Genomic DNA, 25,391 nt, shown 5'->3' on the forward strand with positions numbered 1-25,391 from the left:
TTTAACATCCCAATAAACCTTATTGAGAAGTCAATACTGTGACATTCTGGACCTTTCAGCCAGGAAGAGCTTTGTCCATCCACTTTGTAATAAAGTTTAATGATGCAAACCTCAACTGTTTGTTTTTATGTGGTCAAGTTTTAGTTTTTGTAAATTGTAAATATTTCAACTAAATAGGTAATCATATGCAAAGCACATATTTGGGGGAAAAACATTGCTTTTGTCTGATTTCCCATTTTTACCAGAACATTGTCATGTCTGGGGTGAGCGACCAGATCCCAACAGAGCCTATCTCTGCAATCGGAGTCCTTTCTTCACACAACAAGGCTCCACATGACTACTATGTTGTAAGTACTTATTCCTATCTCTCGTGGTATCAAGATATTTGTACCTTACTCTATAGACTTCTCTACCAGTTGACGCGAAACGGGGCGCAGGGCTGTTCCGTAGGGGTCCTATTTTCAAAAACATCAAATTCAAATATTTACCAAACTAAAGTCACTAGCGACCTAAAACCAAAACAAGCACCTTCTTTAGGCATATATGAGTCTCCGTGAGCAGCGGCATAAAAAAATTCAAAGTCGTTCCCTAATAAAAATCCCGATTAATTATTTTTTCGTATAAGTACGTATAACAAAAACTTAAATGGCTATAAAATTCTCAGATTTTACACTAAATGCACAAACATCACCAAATGCAGAGATAATCACCTATATTCCTTGGATCAATAGCAATATTTAATATATAACTTTTTACCCAAAATAGCGACTTAAATGTTATGTTATTTAGTGCAAGTTTGAAGTAAGTTTTAACAGCAAATAAATCACTCAATTTTCACATCAGAAACTTAATACTAGATGAAAGCATGCATAATCATCTTAATTTTACCCAACAAAAGCAACATTTGCATTTTTCTAGATACAATCACAATTTATTTAGACTAAATTCCAATGTCACTATTGCCTCAGTTAGCACATCTTGCCGGCTATCTGGTCCTCATCATTTTTAGATTGAAATGTTACATAAAATGCAGCACATAAAAGCCCCAAAAAATTTTTGAATGGACATAGATAGAAATGTTATATATATATATATATATATATATATATATATATATATATATATATATATATATATATATATATATATATATATATATATATATATATATATATATATATATATAATTTTTTTTTTTTTTTTTTTTTTTTTTTTGCAAAAGCGGCCAGTTGGGCGAAAATTTACCTGATTATTTGAATCTAAAGTTACGCAATTGTGTATTGATACAAAATCCAACGTGGCGGTCGTCACAAAACAAAAAGCTTTTTAAGTTGAAGATTCTTGTAAATCATTGGGTAAATCCCACAATTTCTATAGATATGAACCTAAAACCGTCTAGATTCAAGGTGAAAAGCAAAACACCGGGCAGTTATCATTCGTTTTCCGTAAAAATTTCACGCTATAGCTATGCTAATTTTCCCATTCATTTCAGTGTTTTCCACAAGGTTTCAAAGTTTATGCATGGTGCTATTGTATATAATAATTACTTTCAATCTTTGACCAAATCTCTCTCGAGACACTCCTGCCTGGTAGTATGCCCAAAAACATTTGTCCTCTTTTCACCTCAATTCGGCATATGTTTATCGCAGTGAAAGCCGTCACAATGCTCTCCCTGGCCCGGCCCCCTACGAGAAGCCGTGGTGCAATGTCTGTAGGAGCTGTCTCGTCAACTGATAGTGAAGTCATATGGGTGCCTTTTAGTCAATGGCTCTGGTTTTGAATCTCAGTCACGGGAGGGTGACAATGTTGTTGTTGTTGAGTTTGTCTGCCCAGAGTCCCTTTGGATTGGCAATGGCTCCCTAATATTGATAAACTGTACAAAAACAGGTGATTGGAGGATTGGACATAAACTAACTGGTTTAGTAAATGAGTGCCTGTGCGAAAAAGGGCGCAAATTTGATGGCTCACGCAAAAAGAAGTCTATCATGTTACATTTTGCATACACAGATAATAAAACCAAAAAAGCAGAGCCAATGCAAATTAGGAAAACAAGAATTTCATATGAATGTATACCACAATTTGAGAATGACTGTTTAATGAGACCTGCACAAGCAATAGAGCCTCTGCTACTTGGAATTTAAGTGATCAACAATTAATCTAGTGAAAAGAAAGAAGTCTAGTAATATAACAATCTATTGATTTTTGGCCTTCCGTGAAAGGCTTCTTTTAAAACCACAACTTCTCACCACTTGTTACCTTACTCTTTATACAGCAAATCAAAGGGCTTATTAACTCTTTTGCTCTCTGATGCTGTGCTGCACTGTGCATTCTCATCTCTGAACTTGAGCAGATCGTTCCAACACGAGAGCATGAGCCCACATCAAACGCTGTTCCACTGGGATCTGCAGCTTTGCTGAAGTACGAGCAGCCACCCAACATCAAACGCCATGCACACACTCAGGCGTACTTGACTCTTTGCAAGGGTTTGCAAAGAGGGGGCTGAGAGGCATTTCAAATTCGCAAGCATTTGACTTGTTACTCACATAAACTCATTACAAAAATTTGCATTTAGTTTACGATGCATCATTTACTGGGACATTTGGGATAAGAAACCCAAACTGCCAGTCAGTTTTTTAGGAAGAATGTGCATTTAGAAATAGTTTTGGTATTCAGCATACAGTATCCGTCATTTATTCTTTAGAACTTGAGAATAGCATACTTTTTTTTTTTTATTGTATACATTTTCAAACCTTCCTTTTTTCTGGCCCATGTTAAAGTTTTGACTTGTCCTAAGCGTGCAAGATGGGAACATGTTTCAAATATAACTAATGATTGGTATTGTTGTGCTAGTGAATGACTATGCATCCAGTCACAGGGAAAATACTTATTTCAGCATCACTTATATTCTTTAATCTTTCATCCATTATTAGCACTGTTTGTCTAATGACACGCTGCCTGAACTGAATTCAGGCAAATATATCACTATCAGTGACCCTATTCATCAATCTTTATATCAGAATTGAGGCACAGGCTTCTGCTTTCTACTTATAAGGTCTTATTAGGACTTGAATTTCCAATGTTTTTCCTTTTCGTTTCCCCTGTGGCCTGTACTACGAACGGAGTTCGACCTCCCCAGAAGTAATCCAGTTTACCTGCGGGTAACCGGAGTTGACAAAATCTGGTTATCTAGTTTGTGGTCAATCACTTCTACGACGCTGATTATGAGGTTGATTAGTCAAACCTGCGTCAACCCAGTCAGAGTTACTGCGCGTTCACATAAAAGGGGGCGGAGACCAGAGTCAAACACTACTTGTGACGATGGCACGGGCACCTAACTTCACGTAGGAGGAATGCGCGATAATCATGCGGAGTTATGAGGAATTAAAATCCACCCTCACCGCGTAATCCAACACTGCTTCGGCGAGTAGAGCGCGACCATAGGCGCATCTACTATTCAGACGAAGTAGACGATCGCCTTAGGCCCCCAACCAGTAGAGGGCCCCTAACCAGCTGCCCTTGCCCCAACGAGCAACGGCTTAGACCACCGGAGCCAGCAGCACCCCCAACTATTCGTCATGTATAATTATGTCAGCATACCAAACAAACAAATAACAAACCAAAAAAGAAAGCCATTTGAATGCTGAATGTATATTATCTCTCCCCCTCACTACAATGGACTGTTCCACGACAACGGACTGAGTATCAGTTACTTAGCTTTATTTAGCACCGTTTAGCATCGCTTGGCTCCGCTTAGCTGTTCGTTAGCTTCACCTAGCTCTCCCGCAGTTTTCACGCCACTAAACTGAGTAAGCTTGCTATTTTTACAGCTCACTCGCTACTTTTCACGTCGGCTATCGTTTATTTCGAACACATGAGCGAACATGCTCTCTATGAGAGCCAAAGTGCAGTGAGGGAGAAGTTGAGAACAGGCCTCTAATGACTCTTTTAACTTTCTTCGTCTTCTTCACACCGAACATAAAATACACGACAGCACACCCTGTGGCTAAACAATGTAGTACAGTTCCAATCAGTCATACAATAACACTCAACAGCTGGTTAACAGCAAAAGCACGTCATGTTCGTCATATAAATAATGATTTCTGGAGTTAATCCCACATATTTCAGAATTGATATTATAATATGCTGAGTAAATACTACATAATACAGATTCTACTCTAAGAATAGCTATTATACTAAGAATACTATTATACTACTATCATATATAGTATATAGTTATACATATTTAAATAGTAGTATACTATAATAATATTGATAGATTTTTTTTTAAAGAATCGTTTTGAATAATGTTGGAAAGGCAAAGTCAGTGTTCTGAATCTGTTTACTTTCCATTCATTTGCACTAGTAAATGCTATCAGAATTTAACCTCATTGTTTATTCGTGATTAATTATTGTTATTTACATGATTATTTGTACTTTAATAAAAAATTTAAATGTTCCAAAATAGTTTTGTGAATTAATAAACGTCAACAAAAATTTTATTGATAAATTAGTAAAAAAAGAAAATTATTAGATTAGTCGATTAATCTTAAAACTAGTCGGCTGACTAATCAGAAGAAAAATTGTCGTGTAGGACAGCCGTAGTGTAACTGAACATATTTCCTCCACACCCTTCTCACCTTTTTAACCCCTGAACCATGAAGAGGGTGCCTGTTCCAAATGTTCGCTTTAGGCCCCAAATTGCCAAGTCCGCCACTGAGCGCGACTGCTCTGTTGGCAGCAAATTTACAGATCGTGTGATTTGTGAATGCGTCAATATGCCAGTTTACTAATGTCCATGAAAAGAAATATGATGATGATGATTGTATGTTTAGTCCCATTGACTGTTTTTTTTTTTCCCCTATAAGATGGGGCCTAAAAAAATCCAGCCCAAACAGGCCCGAGCACGATCAATTCACTTGATTTGCAGGCCCGAGCCCAAACCCCCCCCTGAAATTTTATGTAATATTTGTGAGGACTCAGGAGAAGAAAGAAATGCGGAGATGCCATGCGTGGTTTTGTAAATTAAAGCCCGTCTTTTGTAATGAATTCTCACTGTTAAAGAAGAGTATAAGATGCATATTCAATAATAATAATATATTTGTGTGTCTGTCCTATCAGTGGATTTGACATTTATTTGAATCTCTTCGAGTTGGCAGAAACAAACGTAAGTTTTCTCAATGTTTAAATAGTCTACATATTTTTATGATTATTATAAATGCATTTACACAACGAAATAATGCTGGAAAAATTTGTTAAATATATTTCTTGTATGAGAGCAAAGCTTCACATTCGTTTATATTCAGCGATTTCAACAATCAATTTGAAGCGTTTCTATACACTCCGAATCGCACGGCATACAGTGTTCTTACTCAGATATTCAGCATCACTGATGGAATGCATATACTGTCCCTGGCGAAAGAGCGCAAGGACATGCAGGCACACAATCTACGCGGTTGTGAGGGCCTGACTTCGGTGGGTTACATTAGTGACGTCCGCATCGATAAGCTGGCACAGGTAACGAATTCCCTCAGCTGAAAATCTATATCTTTCATGGAGAACATCTTCCAGGTACGCCAGTGGATTTTGGCGGTCTCCAAAAACCCGTGCCCTTCAAAGAGAGCCCCTCACAATCCGCTCGTCAATGTCGTACGGGTCGTCCAGGTACGCTTTCATTGTCAAGAGGACACGTCCGCGGAAGAGTGCTGTTTGAATAGAGCGTGGTTAATCGGAATCCTGGTGTTAAGCAAGATCTAACTCTGAGACGACCAGGTTTGACGTGTGGCGTGTGGCAACACATCCCGGTTCCAACATATCCACCTTTCGTAGTCCCGGTTAGCCGGTAAAATAGGCGGCACATGATGAAGTTACTCTCGAAGTTACCCTGCTAAGCCAGAAAACCAGCTTCATAGTATAGGCCACTGGGTTGATTCTGTTTCCAGAGTATTTTTTTATGTACATCTGTGCATTTCAACAGTGTCTAAGTCGGTCTGCTGAGATCCTTTTATCAGAAAATTCGGCACGTGTTTACAAGTGTCTTCCATGTTTTGCGATATTTTTGGGGGGGATGGGGAAGCAGTTGAATCTGTCATTGCTTTTTAAATCAAGAAGCTTCAGTGTCAGCGCTTTGACATCTGTTGGCTGACACGTAATACTTCTTTGACCGAGCTCTTTGTAGGTACAAAGAGCAGACGGAAGAAAGCATTGGAGAACTATTCAACATTGTTTGTGCCACAGCGAAGCAGTTGGCCTTTCACATTCAAGCTGCGTTGTTCTCGAGCTGCCCCCGCCTGTGGCAGGATGATGCCTGAGGTGCCTCCTAAGAGGACTGTGCCCTCATTACTCTTCAACTTGACTTTAGGTTTCACAAAACTAGACCTTTGGTTATGCTGACAGAATGCTGTGACTACTGACCTGGAAAAAGTGGCCAAGACGGCTTGTCTTGTAAAGAAGAGGAAGGGTCTGTGATGTATTGGCTCCTTCTGGGACTTTTAGTTGAAGTGCTCTTGGTGACGCCCAGCCAGAGAAGAACTCGCTGCTCATCTAAAGCTCGCTCTGTCTTTCTCACCTCACTATCTTTGCTCCCTGCATCAAGTCACCCACCCCCTCCCACCCCATCTTGTCTGTGGTGGTTTTGCATGAATCTCCTTGTGCCATGTTTCCCCCCACCCAGTCACTGGGGTCATTCATCATTATTGTCAAGGGGGGTAATGCGTGTGGGTGGGTGCAGAGATCTATGACTTCTTCATTTGAATGAACCTCATTAGATTGACTTTTCTTTGTAAAGGATCCCTTTAGAAAATAACCCTGGCAGTTATTTAGGTGATTCTCACATTGTAGCCAATGGAACATGACGCCTCAACCAAGCATATTTGCTTCAAAGATAGAAGAGTCTGCAGGTTATACTTTACTCTGTTATGTTGTTTAGGACCTTGGCTTGTGGCACCCAAATGCTGTCAATATGACGCAATTTATAATTCTTACCGCAGGCGTCAATCTTTTATAACTACGAATGAGCCTATTATACAAGGGAAAGGTGCTCCTTTATTGGGGTGTAGCCTCATTTCTGCACACTCGTTAAATTGCATTCCATCCTCAGCAGTTTGCCGTTCGAATATTTGTCTCGTTAAATACTAGAATGAATCCCAAAAGGTGAAGAGAAGTCACACTTAAAGGTGCAGATACTATGTTAAAAAGGAAAAAAATAGATATGTACATATAGTATACATAATCCTTATTTTGCCATGGAAGCACACATAATATTGTTGCCTTATTAGAGTGGATTGTTGTCAGGGCATCTTTAATCAGCCTTCTCCCGAGGGATGATATTTTTAGCCAGCTTTTTGGAGGCTAAGACTTCTTTACCCATGCAGCGCTCTAATGAGATGGAGCGCCAGTGCAGGCAAGCATTAATTAAGGAGAATATGCAAGGAAGAGACAATGGAAACACGCTCATGGCATACATACATTAACTTTATCCCACCTCCTGAATTTTTTCTTCCTCCTTGTTTTTTTCTGATGTAGGTAGCACAAACAACAGATGGCTCTGATGCCGACCTGTGGAAGGACGGCCTATTCAAATCCAAGGTCACTCGCTACCTCTGTTTCACCAGAAAACCTGTAAGTGCTGGAATGTAAAGTAACACTTTTCTTGTACATGGTGCAGAAAACTGTAGCACAGTCCTTTCTGTTACTTTAGGAAGTTCTACAGCAAAAATGTTTGAACATGCTTTGCCCTCTGATTAGACCTATTTTGTTTTTCTTGTACAGCAACCTTGATTGTTCTGAAAGGTGCTTTGAAATAAATAGCATTATTATTCGTAATAATAACTCAGTTTGATTTTATTAAAGAAAATATGACATTAATGTCATCCATGTAAAGCTGTTGATATATTTGTGCTGTAGGTATTTAATTATTTTATATTTATTGTTTTGAATTGGGTACAATTCTATCTGTATCTTATAGTAAAGGACTCCACCAACATATTCAAAACTGCGAGCTACTGCTGTTTTGACAGGATTCTTATATTTACAGAATGTCCTCTAAGATCAACACAACTTGGCAGCGGCTGCTTCATGCTCAAGTTCAATCTGGACTACCGGCTAGTGTATAGCATACAAAATAGCCCTGCTTTTGCTCCTGTTTATTATCATAAAATGTGTGTCTGCATTGTTTTAAAGACTTTGACACAGATAAAACACGACGGAGCTATCAACAAAGGCTATTTTGTCTGTCAGTCAAAGGGGCTCCCACTGTAATTGACTATGACAAAAACAGATTCTGTAAAATTATCCCTTGAATTATTTGGGTGAGAAATAAATAGTTTGTGATTCATCATACTCTGGTTAAAACGAGATGAACCCACTCCGTCACATTCTGATGAGAAAAAAAATCCCCAGAAATAGAGGCAAACATAAAAAAGCACCCATGCATAGTAATAACATTCATCCATATTCCTCCTTAAGTCAGTGTAAAAACTATGAATAAAAATATATCTAATGGCAATGACTGTCATGCTACTACAGTAGAGGAACTCAGCCATTAAGTCACGCCTGGTTCAGCCCACTTTCTTCTGCAGTGGTGTATTATTGCAATTTATTATACTCAAAAATGAAAATGTAAAGGAGTCATGCTTGAAAATGTCAGCTAACACGGTCCCCGAATGTTTGATACTGACATCCTTTAATAGGCAGCAGTCCCTTCTCTTTACCCACGTTTCTGACGACCCCAGAAATATTGAACAGATTTTTTTTTTTTTTTTTAATTTGTAAGTGTGTGTATGTGGTTCATTAACATAATCGATTTTTTTTTTTAAATATGCATTTATGTTCTCTAATCTGTATCATAAATGATACATTAAAGTGCCTGTGACACCATAAAAAATCTTAAATAGCATTATTATTGGAGGGGAAATTATATTTTGAGACAATTCGACTATATTCAGCAATTTGGCAAAGCGCAGATGACAAGAAATTAGTTTTATAATCTGCCATTCATCTGCCCTCCTCTCTGGCGCCTCCATCTAGGTGATGATGTCGGCAGAGTAGTGATTTCAGATTTCAGCCCAATGGAGGAAGAAACGTTTTTAGCGATTCTGGTTCAAGTGTGGATCTTTCAAGTAATATTGTCAATCAAGAGGAAGCCTGTGGCATACAGCCATATATGTTTGAGTCGTATTTGCAGGAGGAGGAAGATTCAAAATGATAACAAACACGAGGCTGATGATTGGGGCATACTATAAAATTGTTTTTTTCTTTCTACTCCAATATTTTTTCAGGATATTTCCTGTATGCAAGTATTTTTCCCCGATTGCTAAATAAATTGTATGGTCATGACAAATAACAGTTTTGCGCTAAATAGAATATGAAATATTAAAAATGCATTTATTTAGTACGACAGGGCTAATTTACTGCATAATGGTCAAGACTGCCAACTTCTTAAACCTCCCGAATGGTATTTCGGAGTCGGTCCAGCTCTTGTCATTTCCTGGCAGGGAGTTGGAAAGAAAGTGTAAACCAGACATGTCCAAAGTCCGGTCCGGGGGCCAAATGCGGCCTGTGGTCAAATTTCATGCGGCCCCCAGCCTCTGTCATAAAATCAATAACGTCTGGCCCGCACACAGACTTAATAAATTGGTCATCAGTACTGCTACCAGCATATGAAGTAGCTTACACACTAAATGCTGCTCCTCATTTACCCACTAAAAGGCAGCAGCACTCTAAGCAACATTACCCCGTGTGACTCTTTACATCCAATTTTATAAAATGGCGACAAGCAACAAAAAAAAGAAAGTTGACTGCGACGGCCGAGGTTTCAAGAATAGGTGGAAATTGAACTATTACTTCACTAAAATGTGCAACAATTGTGTGGAAGTCTCGACACAATCGCATCTTCTCGGTGGACAGGGAGCATTGTCACCCACAAAATGCAAGCCACCTCCTTAACATGTGCCATGATCCCAGTATTTGACATTATATAACACGTAGTTTAAGGCTGGCTTATGCTTCTGTGGCGGACCTATGGCATCAAGGCAGACCCTATTTACGACCCTCCGCTGTAGCCTGACGTGTACCTCCACAAAATCATGACTACGTGCGCCACGTCACCATGCGTTGACATGACACAAATTGACTGTGATTGGTCCGCTCAGACTGTTGTTTCCGGTTCAGCGCAAAATCACAGGCATTTACGAACATTCTTACGCTACACTCAAAAATGGACCAATCAAATGAGAGGATCATCGAGCAGGTCCGCATGTACGACCACCAGCACAATGTTTTGTCAAGGCATTATAAAGATTGCCAAATGGCAAGCAATTCGTTGAAGGAGATTGCTGAAAATGCAGTGCTAGAGGGTAGCGAATGCATAAAAAAATGGAAGATACTCTGAGACAAGTATGCGTGTGTTAGGAAGCGAATAGCCACACGAAGCGGTGACCCAAATGGCCAAAAACTGCCAGTTTTTATCACTTTATGTCGTATCTTTGTTTGGTACACTTTATCATTTATTTTGTACATACGTTTGCTTTGAGTCACTTTGAGTCACTGAGTGACTTATTTACATTTTACACTTCAAGTACATGAAGAATAAAGCACAGGGTTGGTGTCAAAAGAGTTGTTTTGATGTTTAACTTTCAACAACAGACAGTTGATACGTCCTCACTGATTGAGAGTCCCTCGGTGGTTTTATGATAATGTGCTTACCATCAAGGCTCTACGCAGTTTGAGAAGTTCCATAGCCGCCAGAAATCTACTATGGCTTCCCACTGGCTGGTTGTTGGACACGGCAAAGAAATCAGACAAAACGCAGGACACATTGCTCTACGCCAGTTTGTTGCTACCCGCCACAGCTTGCTGGCTTCCACCCGATTCTAGAATTCGTAATGTGACTGCCAGTCTCTGTGCAGCATCAACAGTCAGACAGACAACCTCCACAACCGTCTCCTGCGTCGCCTGTGCCTCAACATTTGTATGATCAACATTTGTCAATGTTGATGAGCTGAAGATTCACATTCAAGTGTTTCATCTCCGTTGACATTGTTGTCTAACCGAGAGAAAAATCAAGGAATTCAACAAAAGTCCCCCAAAACCGCACAAACACAACGCATCACCCCTCTAGTGGCTTGGCAGTGAATTATAGAGCAACGCCTTCCCATGAAGCAAAACTTCAAATGCTCTTTGACGACGTAGAGTTTACGCCGTTGCTACTCCGTCACTGCAGCGCAGAAGCATAAATCAGGCTTTACTCACTTCCTCCTCCGTCCAATGGTCGCTCCATTGTCATACTTCTTTTGCCAATTCTGGTGAACAGGATTTTTTTGAAACCCAGAAAGGCTCACACCACTCTCCCTGGTGTAACAACAAAAGCCTGCAGCACATTGGGCTGGCGTGACGCGAAAAATAGACTTTTTAATCCTCAAAATCGGCTGGATGCGCAGTCCTTTGCCATATTATAGTTAACTGTACTGTGAAGATGATGTCTCCAGTTAATGTCACATTCGCCTTCTTCTTCTCACTCCGAGACCGTGGCCGGAAGTCTCTCATTTTCGTTGCACGGGATTAAAAACATTGAATAAGTATATCGATCGCTTCTGCACACATCGAAGTAGTCCATTTCATTCAGGAGCATAAAATACCACGTGTAATATGAAATAAACATGTTTTTTGTGTCACAGGCACTTTAAGCATTCTCTGCAGTTCTCATGGCAAAGCAAAAATCACTAAAGTGAGATTGAGCACAATAAGGTTTTAAACAAAGTTTTTAACTCCATTGAGGTCCAGAAATGATTGTATCAAATTTGATACATTTGGCAATATAGGGTAATACAAAGGCTAAAACAAAAGCATTACTACGGGTGTTAAAATTACGTCATTAATCAATCCGTCACTCCACCAAGTCTATAAAAGCTGTTCTTGGGCGGGAAATACTGTTCATTTGTTTCACTATAACATCCATTTGCAAATTATATGTATATATCCTATATACAGTGGGGCAAATAAAAGTATTTAGTCAACCACTAATTGTGCAAGTTCTCCCACTTGAAAATATTAGAGAGGCCTGTAATTGTCAACATGGGTAAACCTCAGTCATGAGAGACAGAATGTGGGGAAAAAACCCTAGAAAATCACATTGTTTTATTTTTAAATAATTTATTTGCAAATCATGGTGGAAAATAAGTATTTGGTCAATACCAAAAGTTCATCTTAATACTTTGTTATGTACCCCTTGTTGGCAATAATGGAGGCCAAACATTTCCTGTAACTCTTCAAAAGTTTTCACATACTTTTGCTGGTATTTTGGCCCATTCCTCCATGCAGATCTCCTCTAGAGCAGTGATGTTTTGGCTCTGTCGTTGGGCAACACGGACTTTCAACTCCCTCCACAGATTTTCTATGGGGTTGAGATCTGGAGACTGGCTAAGCCACTCCAGGACCTTTAAATGCTTCTTACGAACCCACTCCTTTGTTGCCCTGGCTGTTCGTTTGGGATCATTTTCATGCTGAAAGACCCAGCCACGTCTCATCTTCAATGCCCTTGCTGATGGAAGGAGATTTTCACTCAAAATGTCTCAATACATAGCCCCATTCATTCTTTCCTTTACAGAGATCAGTCATCCTGGTCCCTTTGCAGAAAAACAGCCCAAAAGCATGATGTTTCCACCCCCATGCTTCACAGTGGGCATGGTGTTCTTCGGATGCAATTCAGTATTCTTTCTCCTCAAAACACGAGAACCTGTGTTTCTACCAAAAAGTTCTATTTTGGTTTCATCTGACCATAACACATTCTCCCAGTCCTCTTCTGGATCATCCAAATGCTCTCTAGCGAACCGCAGACAGGCCTGGACGTGTACTGGCTTCAGCAGGGGGACACGTCTGGCAGTGCAGGATTTGAGTCCCTGGCGGCGTATTGTGTTACTGATAGTAGCCTTTGTTACTGTGGTCCCAGCTCTCTGTAGGTCATTCACTAGGTCCCCCTGTGTGGTTCTGGGATTTTTGCTCACCGTTCTTGCTATCATTTTAACGTCACTGGGTGAGATCTTGCATGGAGCCCCAGATCGAGGGAGATTATCAGTGGTCTTGTATGTCTTCCATTTTCTAATAATTGCTCCCACAGTTTATTTCTTTGCACCAAGCGTTTTACCTATTGCAAATTCAGTCTTCCCAGCCTGGTGTAGGTCTACAATTTTGTCTCTGGTGTCCTTCGACAGCTCTTTGGTCTTGACCGTAGTGGAGTTTGGAGTGTGACTGACTGAGATTGTGGACAGGTGTCTTATACCGATAATGGGTTAAAACAGGTGCTATTAATACAGGTAACGAGTGGAGCCTCGTTGGACCTCGTTAGACCTCGTCAGAAGAAGTTAGACCTCTTTGACAGACAGAAATATTGCTTGTTTGTAGGTGACCAAATACTTATTTTCCACTCTAATTTGGAAATAAATTATTTAAAAATCAAAAAATTTGATTTTCTGTTTTTTTTCCCCACATTCTCTCTCTCATGGTTGAGGTTTATCCATGTTGACAATTACAGGCCTCTCTAATCTTTTCAAGTAGGAGAACTTGCACAATTGGTGGCTGACTAAATACTTATTTGCCCCACTGTATATACTGAGGGATATTAAGAGTACAAATCTACAAAAATTCAATGAGTACAGTGTCCTTATGAGAGGCTTGTACTTTCTTTCACTCTGGAGATAAGGCACCTCAGTAGATGAGAGGGTAGCCTTAGATGGGTCCTAAATGTTGTTTGTGCCTAGGCAGCATTCTTTTCTGGATGTCAGGTGGCGGTTTAGCTTGACATGCCTCTTCAACATTGCATTGACATTGGGCAGGAGCAAATGAATGGTTAGGGAGAGGGTGGTGTGAGCAAATAAGATTGCATTGTATTTGGCATTTATCACTCTATTAATAATTCACCTCTAATTCTATTTTTCAAGGGAAAATAAACACCTCAATCTGCACATCAAAGTATATGTTTCACACATTCACATGGGTTCTGTATTTTTAATTATTTTTCCAAAAAAACAATTAAAAACTAAGAGACAAATGAATACTGGGTATATTTGTAGTTCTTTAATTGAATTGTATTGCTCTAATTGGGCCGAATACAATTTTTGTATCAAATCAGAACAATGGAAAAGCGTATCATTATATTCGTTATGATGTAGGATTACACTCCTAGTAATTATTTCATTATGCGTTAACTCCTGTGTTGAGGCACTTCAGTTTTCGTGAACCTTTAGCTCTATATGATAATTCCAGAATTCAACATTTTCATTTCCTTCCACTGCATCCGTATGGAAGTTGACTTTTGCTCCTGTTTGTTAGGGCCCCGATGTTGTTGTGGATGTGAAGCTGACTGACATTAAGGATGCATTGCCAGAGGGCTTCATTGCAGTCCAAGAAACAATGGACACAAGTAAGAAAACATACAATGCAGAGCATAGCCTAGTTCACCCCTTCTTGTTCCCTGACCAGCTCAAATGGAGGGGGCAGCTTTGCTTGAGATGGTAAATGTTTTATGGGTGCAGGTTAGCTTAGTTTATAGTAGACTGTGGGAATAAAATAAACATTTTGCCCCAGAGGTACAACAGAAGAGAATCATGAGTCATTGTTTATCTAAGCTGGAGCTGTGCTTTTCTTTATGAGCGCCTTATTTATTTATGTATTTATTTGGGAAGAGGACGAGTGGATGGGGGTTATCTAATATTAATGAAATGCATTCCCCAATGCTTTAGTGCTTTTTGAGTGCTATGTATTTCCCCTTCACTATCCATGCCTTGGAAATGTAATAATATTTTGGTGTGTGGAGCAAGGACAGCTTGTTTATTATTTTTATTATCATTCCATTTATGCTGCACTCACTGTGTTGCTGGGGAAATAAATGAGAAAAGCACAGAAGCAATATACAGAAGGATGGCATTTTTTTGTGTGTGAGAACGGAGACATAGCATTCTGTTTGTATGTGGTGTAATTTAATATTTAATTACTTTATGTGGATCCGTGTTTAATCTACTGGTCATGTCGCATAATATATGAGTTTCTGTTCAGATGCAACCTCTGTCTGTACTCATGTTAAGGGAGGATTCTATTGTGTTGTTTTTGTTTCGGAAATTATATTTGTGCATCATTTTTTAAAACACACAATCGGATAATGTAATGTACTCATAGAGTTGTCAATGAGACAATATTAATTTGGTTGATTTTGCCACTGTCACACAAAAAATATTGGATAAGAAAGTAAGTCACTGAATAAAATATGAGTTTGAAGGGGTGGAAAATAAATTAGGATATTTTTGTATGAAAAATAGTGAATGCATGGTGAGAATTACTGCCTAATACCTTTATGTCTGCCTGATCAGAAGAGACTGCCATGAGGAAAAGGAGGCTTTGTGTCAAAATCAGCCCACGTATGTCTGCAGAGACGGCATTATTTGACATCAAGATTGCTGCCAAATCCAAGTATCATCTTGTTCACTACACCTGCCTGGGGTATGTTCTGTCCGCTGCTAATTCGAGGAATTTAAAATAAAATGAATATTGAACAGATATCAGTATGATAGAAATGGGCTAAGGTAAAAAGCATTAGCTGAAATATTCCTCATGAATAATATGAAAATTACAAACCATTCAGGTGTCATCAAGGGCTCAGTTCACGTACTTTATTTTAGTTGCATTTTACAGTGGCTATCATGGCTTGAAAGTTGTATGTCAAAAGCTGATGTATATGCATTTAACTACCATTGTTAGTATTACTAATTGCATTGACTAACATTGTTTCATCACGCTTTGAGCGTACATGGTATGCTCTGAAGTATGCAAGTTAGCCTATCCAGAATCTTTGTGTAGCTTTAAACCAATAGTTGTAAAAATGGGGAACATTTATTGAAATTTGGATTATCGTAAGACCAAAGTCAGGCTGTGACAGTTACATGTAGAATACAGTTGCTGTAGGAATACACAATAAAATTACATTAATAATCACATCTGCATTGACTATATCTTTATAGCTAAACAAAATAGTTGAAGGAGAAACTTTATTTAATCACCTGGCTCCCCATGGCTTGGTCTGTAAAAGAGGCTTCCTAAGTCAACCCCGATTTCTTTTTCCTATTTCCCTATTATGCAACACCACAGTGATAAATTAAAATTTTCGGCTAACCGTCACGAAGACAACAACCTGACTTGGTCACACTGATAAGACAATGACAGTACATTTAGAGCAAGTTGCAACAACTCAGCCACGATTGAACTTTTTGTGTTATAAAATTGCAAACATTGAGATTTGTTCAAGACATATGATTTTCTCTTTGTTGTACAGAGAGATCAATAACATGGGCATATGGTATCGAATGGGAGCAGTTCCTCATCTCCAGCCTTTGCAGGAGAGATCAAGCACAGTTAACAGTGAAGCCTCCGTTGACATTGAGAGGTAATCATGTGTCAAAAATTTTCTTCAATTTAGTGTTGTGAGAGTCAACTCAAAACGTAGGATGGTTTCAACAAGGGCTAAGCATTTACTATTATGGGAGTTCCCACAGGCCAATTTCTGTCTTCCGCGACAGCAATGCTGTGCACACAAATAGCGGGAGAAGTATTCCAGAGAAGGAGCAACAGCTGCAGAGGAAGGGAGGAAAGCTCCAAGATCTTTGGCATGCTGGCGTGTGCGTGTCCGCTCTCTGCCGCAGCATCCTCTGCCTCGGGCCTCACTACGAGCACTAAGGCAGATAAGCTCAATTATTTATCGCAACGAAGACCTGGGGATTTCCACTGCAAATTGTAAATAAACAGTTGAGACGTTGTCACAGTGAGCTTGGCAGAGGATACTGGCATGTTTGCCAGAGCATGATTTCTTTTGCTTTGCCATCATTTGAGCTGAGCTGAGTAAAAGCCACATAAAAGCTTCAAAGTGTCATAGATGGCTCACACGGTCATATATTTAAATGAGAAAAAATAAATACTTGAATAAAAAGCCACAAATTCAGAGCCGATAAACAGGCCTGTGAGCATTTATAACGCTTACCTGGGATACTATGCTCTTTTGAAGCCTACTTTCAAGTTAGTGAGGATCAGAGGTTGGGATGAATTGCACCTCGAAGCAACTCGCACACCCTCCGATGCCTGCTGAGATCACAAGCTGCTGGTTTTGTATTAACATTCAAGTTCATTCTACACACAGTCTTCTTTTGGGAGTAATTTCATCTATAATTCACTGACACACGACTGACACGAGAACAGAGTTGTGGGTAAATTACTGTATACAACCAAGCCCTTTTTACTGTTTATATGACTATGGTCTTTATCAAGTTACATATTGATTGATTTAGCATTGAGCTGCTGCACAAGATTCATTGATTGTTGAAGTAAAGCCCTCAGTTATGTTTAAACAGTGTCAAATCTTTGTCAGACTTCCATAAGCACAAATGCTGGGTAGTTCAATTTCTTAAGTTATATTCTCTATCTCACCAGTTAATACAAGAAGTTCAAGTGAATTGGAAGATAAACGATAATAGTTCTCATTGAGCCACTAAAATGTTCAGGATGTAAAGTTGTTGGGCTTACTGCTTTACAAATGCAGATGCAATTTGGGTAGTGTTTACAAGTTTATTAAATTGCGCTCCCCACTCCACATATATATATATATTTTTTTTTTTTTAAAACAGGGTGCTTATGTACACACACACGCAGACAAGGGGTAACGAGACAACGAGGAACAGCTGGGTAACCAGTAGGATGCAGATTGCAGGACACTAGGAGAAGGCACAACAGGTGAAATCCAATGGGCAATCACAGAGACAAGTCACACTAGGAGAAAACCAACACAAAACCTGTTCTGAGCAAGTTTTTATTTGGTTTGCTTACTACCGGTCTAGTTGGAAACTCGGTACCCAACTCTTCATGCCAGCAGAAGTTTTTTTTTCTTCTTCTGTTGTTTTATAGAGGTTGGATACAAAATCTCGACGAGTAAAAATGGCATTGGCGCATTATTTGTCAGTACTTGCCGACATCAACAATAGCATTTTTTGCATCTGGTCCCCTTCTGAGACTGGTATTGGGACATCACTACTAGTGTACATGCATTGTTGCTTATAAAAACATCGTTCGTATCTTTCTGTGAAAGACCAACGGAGCCTGATAACACTTCGTGACAAAGATTTTTGTTTTTTTTTTAATCCATAGTTGTTCTTTTTTCACACGCATATTAGTTTTTTGTATATTTTTCATTGGTAAATCAAATAATGATATCAGAATATAAATTTTACCATACCATTTTGGGTCTGATAAATGCACTGTAAAGTACATCAGTAATTGACATTCAAAACAAGTAAGCGAATATTGGAGACAAAAGTAAATTCTCAAAATTATGAGAGGAAAGTTATCGGAAAGTTAGGTGGTAAGGTCATCTCTGTAATGTTCATGTTGAAATTGAATAGCTCTAACTATATGAGATGAAATTTTATTTCTATTAGTATATATTAAAAACGATCCCTTTGCTTCGAATAGACCATTTCTTCTAGAGGTGAAACACTTTGTCAAACAACAATTTGATTTCCGACCATACTATGTGAGAATATGTGATATGTCCAAATAAAATGATTCATCTTCTTTCTTTTTTATGGCTACATTTCTGCTTGTTCTGATAGAACTGTCATTGAAAGGTTAGTGTCGTCCCCCAATAATCAGTGCTAATATAAATTAGCCTTATCATAATATTACCATTGATTCTGCTTCCCAGCGATGGGAGTTTTTTGACATTTCTATTAAGCTTTTAACTCAATGTACACAGGTACGTTTGAAATCAAACTACAGAATGATAAAAAATGTCAAGGCTGAACATCCCATTCTTTTCATTGTGAAGCTGAATTTGCTATGCATGAAAGAGTCGTCCATGTCAGACTTGCCATCTAAGTACATTCTGGATCAGGCTGCCTTCTGGCTGTTACACTCACATTGAAGAACCTCTGCAGGGGTATGCATCAGCTTGTGTTGCATGCTGGTTAGTCAAGACTTCCTAATACACCTTACTGTTGAGAGAAAAAGATTGTCCTGACTGTCAGTCTATGTGTGTTTCCAGACAGAACGTCTATTGAAAGTGTTGAATTCCGGATTTATTTAATCCTTCCCCACTATGTTGCATTCTGAGTTGCAAATGCCTCCGATCAATGCAATAGTTTTCTGAACACTGATGATGGAATGATTGGCCGAGATCTAATACAGTCATGCAATTCACCGATTTGCCACCAAAATCTGATGGAGGCACTTTTCAGCCTCTGACATTGACCTTAAAGTAGCATAATGATGGCTGAGGCAGCGGCCCCTATGAAGCAACACTGTCAGCACATAGTGGAAGGTGTGGAAGTTTTGTCACAGGAGAGGCTGGATGAGTGTCAAAACAAGAGCTTTCTGCTTTCTGTATTATAACTCTTGAGTTTTCACTCATACCAATTTCTTCATCATATTCCTTCTATGGTGCCTTCCACTTCTGTGGCCACTGTCTTTCAGATCCATTCCTCTGTCTTTATGTTTTTGACACTGACAATACAACAACAAAAACAACATTGTCCAAAAGATTTGAATGGCAGGAAAACTACTGTGAAGTGAACATAACAGCTATGATTTCACTCAAACCCGAGCAGATTTCATTGGAGCATATGTCTTGATCGGTGTTGTAATTGTATAAATCTTCTAGGCTGTGTTCCTGGTTTTACTCTAATTTAATGAGGAACTACACTATTGAATATTCAAATTAATTTGCAATATGTGTCAATATGGCTCTACTTAAGTGAAATGAGGATTAATTGTTGTCAAAACTCCAGTGGCTTACATAATATAAGTCCCGACACTGCTGTTGATTAGCAAATGCACTTGCCATGTTTTTGTTTCGGGTATTAGTTGTCTAATTGATTTGCCATATGCCGGGCTCTCCAATGTACCTAAAATTGTATTTAGAAAATTACAATTTGGAATGAGCTGGCCTTGTGATATGAGCAGATGGCAAACAGCCCTTGGGATTTACTTTAGAAATGCTTCATAAGAACACATGAATGTTTCCACGGTGAGTTTAGATAGCTTGGTCTGAAGATAAGTAAATAGTTTTCTCACTCTTGGGCATGGATTGTCTAAAACAAACACGGGATCCTGAAAAAGACATTTAAACCTTTCACCACCACTTCATCAGTGTGCTGGATGTCTGTGCGATTTGACAGATGTGTATCTTTCCGTTCAGCTCCAGAATCAACCTTTACAAGGTAAAAGAAATCTGCAACGGATATGGCAATCGTCCCCACAAGATTGATGCCAACCTTTTAAAAATTCACCATTGGTCTGCATTCAACATGGCCAAATGCTAATGTAAATGAGGAGGAAAAGTCGACCCTTTCATTGCAATGAAATCTGAGTTGAGGGCTTCAGCTCATGAATATCACATTCAGTCCAAAGTCTTGTTTTATTGCCCTTGATAGAAATTATTATATTTATTTTTCTCCTTGGTGAAGTAAGCCTTCCAAATGTGCCATTTGTGTAGAGCCTCAACCTTTTAGAGAAAGAATTTCAATTTTATATCCCTCCCAATAAGCATAAGGAAGACATCCACACATAAAACATACATAGTACATGTATATTAAATATACACACACACACATATATATATATATATATATATATATATGGAAGCTTTCTCAGCTACATAATCAGCCTATTTTTTTTATTTTATAGCACAACAGTGACTTTTGCGGAATCTTGCTCATCTGATCTTACATAGCATCTTATGCCTACGTGTTCTAATCATAGCAATTCCCCTTTTAATGATATTACTGACTACTTTGCATCATCATTATGAGATCATTTATTTTATAGCTGCTGGATCCTTTAGCTACCTCCGAGGCACGTCATGTTTTGCAGCGCTCTTGAAGCAGTTTTCCCCTCCTCACTAGATGTGGATTTATCGATCCGTAGGGGTGAGGCAGGGAGTGTAATTTGTGATAGCTTGATTGATGAGGATTTCAATCTTATATGGTTTGTTAACTTCAACTGCCCACAAAGTGCATTCAGTGCTGTTTTCTGTAATACACGGCCGTGAAATGGTAAAAGCAGACTTCCCCTGAATAATGGAACCCCGTGGCTCCTCCAGCCTTAACAAGATTGTTCTCTAAAGCCGCGTTGAAGGTCTGTGCAAGCCCACAGGCGTCCTTTGCCACATATACTGTAAACTTGTGCCAATAATGGAGTATGAATTTCACAAACATGGCAACAATCTACTCGTACTTAATGCTAAGCAAACAGTCTTATTGAGAGACTGATATCATTTATTATTCATTTCTCTCTGACAGCAAGAGGGCCATCAGCAGACCGGACATTAAGCACCAGAGCAGTAGCAGCTACACCTTGACAGGTACAGCCTCGCTCACATTTCAGACTTAAAATGTAAATGAGTTTAATGTCACTGTAGTAAACAAAGAACTTTAATGGATACTCAGACTAGTAGCAGACAATAGTAAATATATTTTTTTAATAAAATGGACGACAATTCAAAATTGTGTCTGGTTGCATAGTGGGAATGGCATATTTTATTTACCAGTGCATATGTACTAAAGATGTAATATATATATATATATATATATATATATATATATATATATATATATATATATATATATGTAGTTGTAAAGCAATGTGCAAATGTTTTAACTAGGACTAGAAAAAGTAATTGTCAATAACAGTTAAACATTTGGGATCCATGCAATTAATCGTGCCATTTCACTTTGTTATGTACACAATCCATTTATTTTAAATACCGTATTGGCCCGAATATAAGACGGCCCTGATTATAAGACGACCCCCTCTTTTTCAAGACTCAAGTTTTAAAAAAGACTTTTTGAACACCAAATTAATTTTTACACAGACAATAATTACAGTACATCCGAAACAAATGATTTTAACAATATATTTGAGAGAAAAAGCATGTTATTTTGCCTCATTCAAATCTTAATATCTGAACATTTAAATATATAAACTAAAGTGCAATCACATTCGTAAATGAATGGCTTATGGTTTTTGAAATGTAAATAAACCAATCTATTGTGATAAAGCACCAAAATTGCAATAACTGCATTAACCATCAAATTGAAGTCTAACTTCAATAAAATAATGCAAACTGGTTAAACTTGAGGAGTAGCTGAGATCTGTCATGACAGAACATCACTTCAATGATATCTGGCGCCACCTAGCATCGTGAATGGGGAGAGTAGCTGAGATCTGTCACGACAGAACTTCGCTTCAATGATATCTGGCGCCATCTAGCGTCGTGAATGGGTATAATGTCAAGACCACGAATATAAGACGACCCCCTCTTTTTCAGTCTTATTTCAATGCAAAAAACACCGTCTTATATTCGGTCCATTACGGTACACTGCTATGATGAAATGTGTATTCCTCAAAAAATGTAATGACAATTTTGACGTAAAATCAGAAACAATTAACTACCACATTCGCAACTACAAGCAAGAAAAAAAGGGTTGTAGGTGTAGCGAAGTACTTCTGTGCATCTGAGTTAAGCTATTTGAGCCAGCATGTTTGGACCACCAGTCTAATGGAAAGGACTCTGAACTGACGCTGGGTGCTGCTCCACTCTCTTAATTGAATCTGTTCAGTATCAGACTAATATGAATCAAACAAAAGAGTTTAACTTCTGCTTTGGTGGCTGTGATGTTAATGTAAGATTATTCATAAATTAATAATTAGCTGTATAAAATAATTATTAAATGTACACATTACCTTAATCAGTGTACTAACTCAGGGTTAATTTGTTACTTGCCCAGCTAGTTTTAACATTTTCATCATTGTTACTTGGCATAGATTTGCTATTAGTGAAAAGAGACACTGTGGCGTAACAAAGGTTGCCACTGCAAGAATAAATGCCTTAAAAGGAAACACGGATAGAAAGACTTATAGTTCTTAAAAGATAATCTTTATTATGAGTTAAAATAATTTGATATTAAAACCCTCTTGATGTTTTCTGTTTTATACAATTTGTAAAATTAGTTTAACTAGTAGCTCGCCATTGTTGTTGACGTCGCAGGGCGTTGACATCACTGGGCTACGCTGCCAGGCTTCCAGAGCATGACTCTAGCGACATAAACATGTCATCTATTCAGCCCTTTTAATTTGAACCTGAGAGGAACATTAATGAGCATGACAGCACTGTTTATATTTCACAAAACGAGCAGCAAAAGCAAAATGAACAAGAAAGAGGGGATGAGACGAGAGTTGGGGGGAAAAAAAGGTGTTCTACCAAAATGTGCTACACCGGCGAAACGTGCTAGAAGAGGTGAATTTGACACCCAAAGTACTACCAGGCGCTTTCAACTTCTTTTGTTCAGATGCATACAGACAGAACATACTAAAGATGCCTAAAGAAAATACTTAAATGTTGTAATATCAAATAAGGGTAGTTTAAATACGCTACGTGACCAATGTGGTCAACAGATCAACAATCTGCTTTAAAGCTACTGTACCATAAGAAAACACAATGCTTAAAAGTATGAGAGGGAAACGCATGCAAAAAGTATTTTGAGGAAATGAAAAAGTAGTAAAAGACTAAATAAAAACACAAATAGTAAGTACCCGCGGCTTTTAATCGATGTGCGCATGTGTTAGACGTCTCGTCGCGTAGAAGGAATTGTAGAACACCAGTCGTGTTCGTCTAGTGACAGTGATAAGTTACATCATCACACGAGCGTCCTTTGGCCGTATAAAACGCGACGCCTCCCGTAGGTCAAAACATGAACTAAATATTATGGAGTGTTACATCAATGGCAATATTTTACAGTGTATCACAAAAGTGAGTACACCCCTCGCATTTCTGCAGATATTGAAGTATCTTTTCATGGGACAACACTGACAAAATGACACATTGACACAATGAAAAGTAGTCTGTGTGCAGCTTATATAACAGAGGTGATTTATTTTCCCCTCAAAATAACTCAAAATATAGCCATTAATATATAAAGCCCTGGCAACAAAAGTGAGTACACCACATGGGAACTACGTACATCCCTAAATGTCCAAATTGAGTACTGCTTGTCATTTTCCCTCCAAAAACTCGTTACAGGAGTGCTGTCAGCATTGCTGCAGATATTGAAGAGGTGGATGGTCATTCCCACCACCATGCTTGACTGTAGGCATGACACACTTATCTTTGTACTCGTCACCTGGTCGCTGCCACACATGCTTGAGACCATCGGAACCAAACAAATTAATCTTCGTCTCATCAGACCATAGAACATGGTTCTAGTAATCCATGTGCTTTGTTGACATGTCTTCAGCAAACTGTTTGCTGGATTTCTTGTGTACCGTCTTCAGAAGAGGCTTCCTCCTGGGGTGACAGCCATGCACACCAGTTTGATGTAGAGTATGGCGTATACCTCTTCAATCTCTGCAGCAATGCTGACAGCACTCCTGTAGCGAGTCGCATGACATTTTGGAGGGAAAATGACAAGCAGTACTCAATTTGGACATTTAGGGATGTACGTAGTTCCCATGCGGTGTACTCACTTTTGTTGCCAGGGGTTTACAGTGCCTTGCAAAAGTATTCGGCCCCCTTGAACCTTGCAACCTTTCGCCACATTTCAGGCTTCAAACATAAAGATTTACAATTTTAATTTTTTGTCAAGAATCAACAACAAGTGGGACACAATCGTGAAGTGGAACAAAATTTATTGCATAATTTAAACTTTTTTAACAAATAAAAAACTGAAAAGTGGGGCGTGCAATATTATTCGGCCCCCATGCGTTAATACTTTGTAGCGCCACCTTTTGCTCCAATTACAGCTGCAAGTCGCTTGGGGTATGTTTCTATCAGTTTTGCACATCGAGAGACTGACATTCTTGCCCATTCTTCCTTGCAAAACAGCTCGAGCTCAGTGAGGTTGGATGGAGAGTGTTTGTGAACAGCAGTCTTCAACTCTTTCCACAGATTCTCCATTGGATTCAGGTCTGGACTTTGACTTGGCCATTCTAACACCTGGATACGTTTATTTTTGAACCATTCCATTGTAGATTTGGCTTTATGTTTTGGATCATTGTCCTGTTGGAAGATAAATCTCCGTCCCAATCTGAGGTCTTGTGCAGATACCAACAGGTTTTCTTCCAGAATGTTCCTGTATTTGGCTGCATCCATCTTCCCGTCAATTTTAACCATCTTCCCTGTCCCTGCTGAAGAAAAGCAGGCCCAAACCATGATGCTGCCACCACCATGTTTGACAGTGGGGATGGTGTGTTCAGGGCAGGGGCGGACTGGTAATCTGTGGGTTCTGGAGGATCACAGAACGGCCGGTGCCCTGGACGGCCGGCGGCCGCCATTCATTATAGATCACTGTTTTTGTCCCCCCTAGCCTCTG

General features: G+C 39.0%; 1 protein-coding gene across 1 annotated transcript in view; it reads left to right on the plus strand.

Moving 5' to 3' along the window:
* The first annotated feature begins 254 nt into the window (after positions 1-254).
* Positions 255-25,391, plus strand: part of mvb12bb (multivesicular body subunit 12Bb) — a 60,378-nt gene continuing 35,241 nt past the window's right edge. The window contains exons 1-6 of the mRNA XM_057833080.1: positions 255-347; positions 7,522-7,617; positions 14,323-14,413; positions 15,357-15,486; positions 16,316-16,426; positions 21,324-21,385. Coding sequence (XP_057689063.1) covers positions 255-347; positions 7,522-7,617; positions 14,323-14,413; positions 15,357-15,486; positions 16,316-16,426; positions 21,324-21,385 — 583 coding nt within the window. The remainder of the gene's footprint in view (positions 348-7,521; positions 7,618-14,322; positions 14,414-15,356; positions 15,487-16,315; positions 16,427-21,323; positions 21,386-25,391) is intronic.

This window comes from Corythoichthys intestinalis, chromosome 3 (genome assembly GCF_030265065.1).
Source record: "Corythoichthys intestinalis isolate RoL2023-P3 chromosome 3, ASM3026506v1, whole genome shotgun sequence".
Classification (NCBI taxonomy): Eukaryota; Metazoa; Chordata; class Actinopteri; order Syngnathiformes; family Syngnathidae; genus Corythoichthys; species Corythoichthys intestinalis.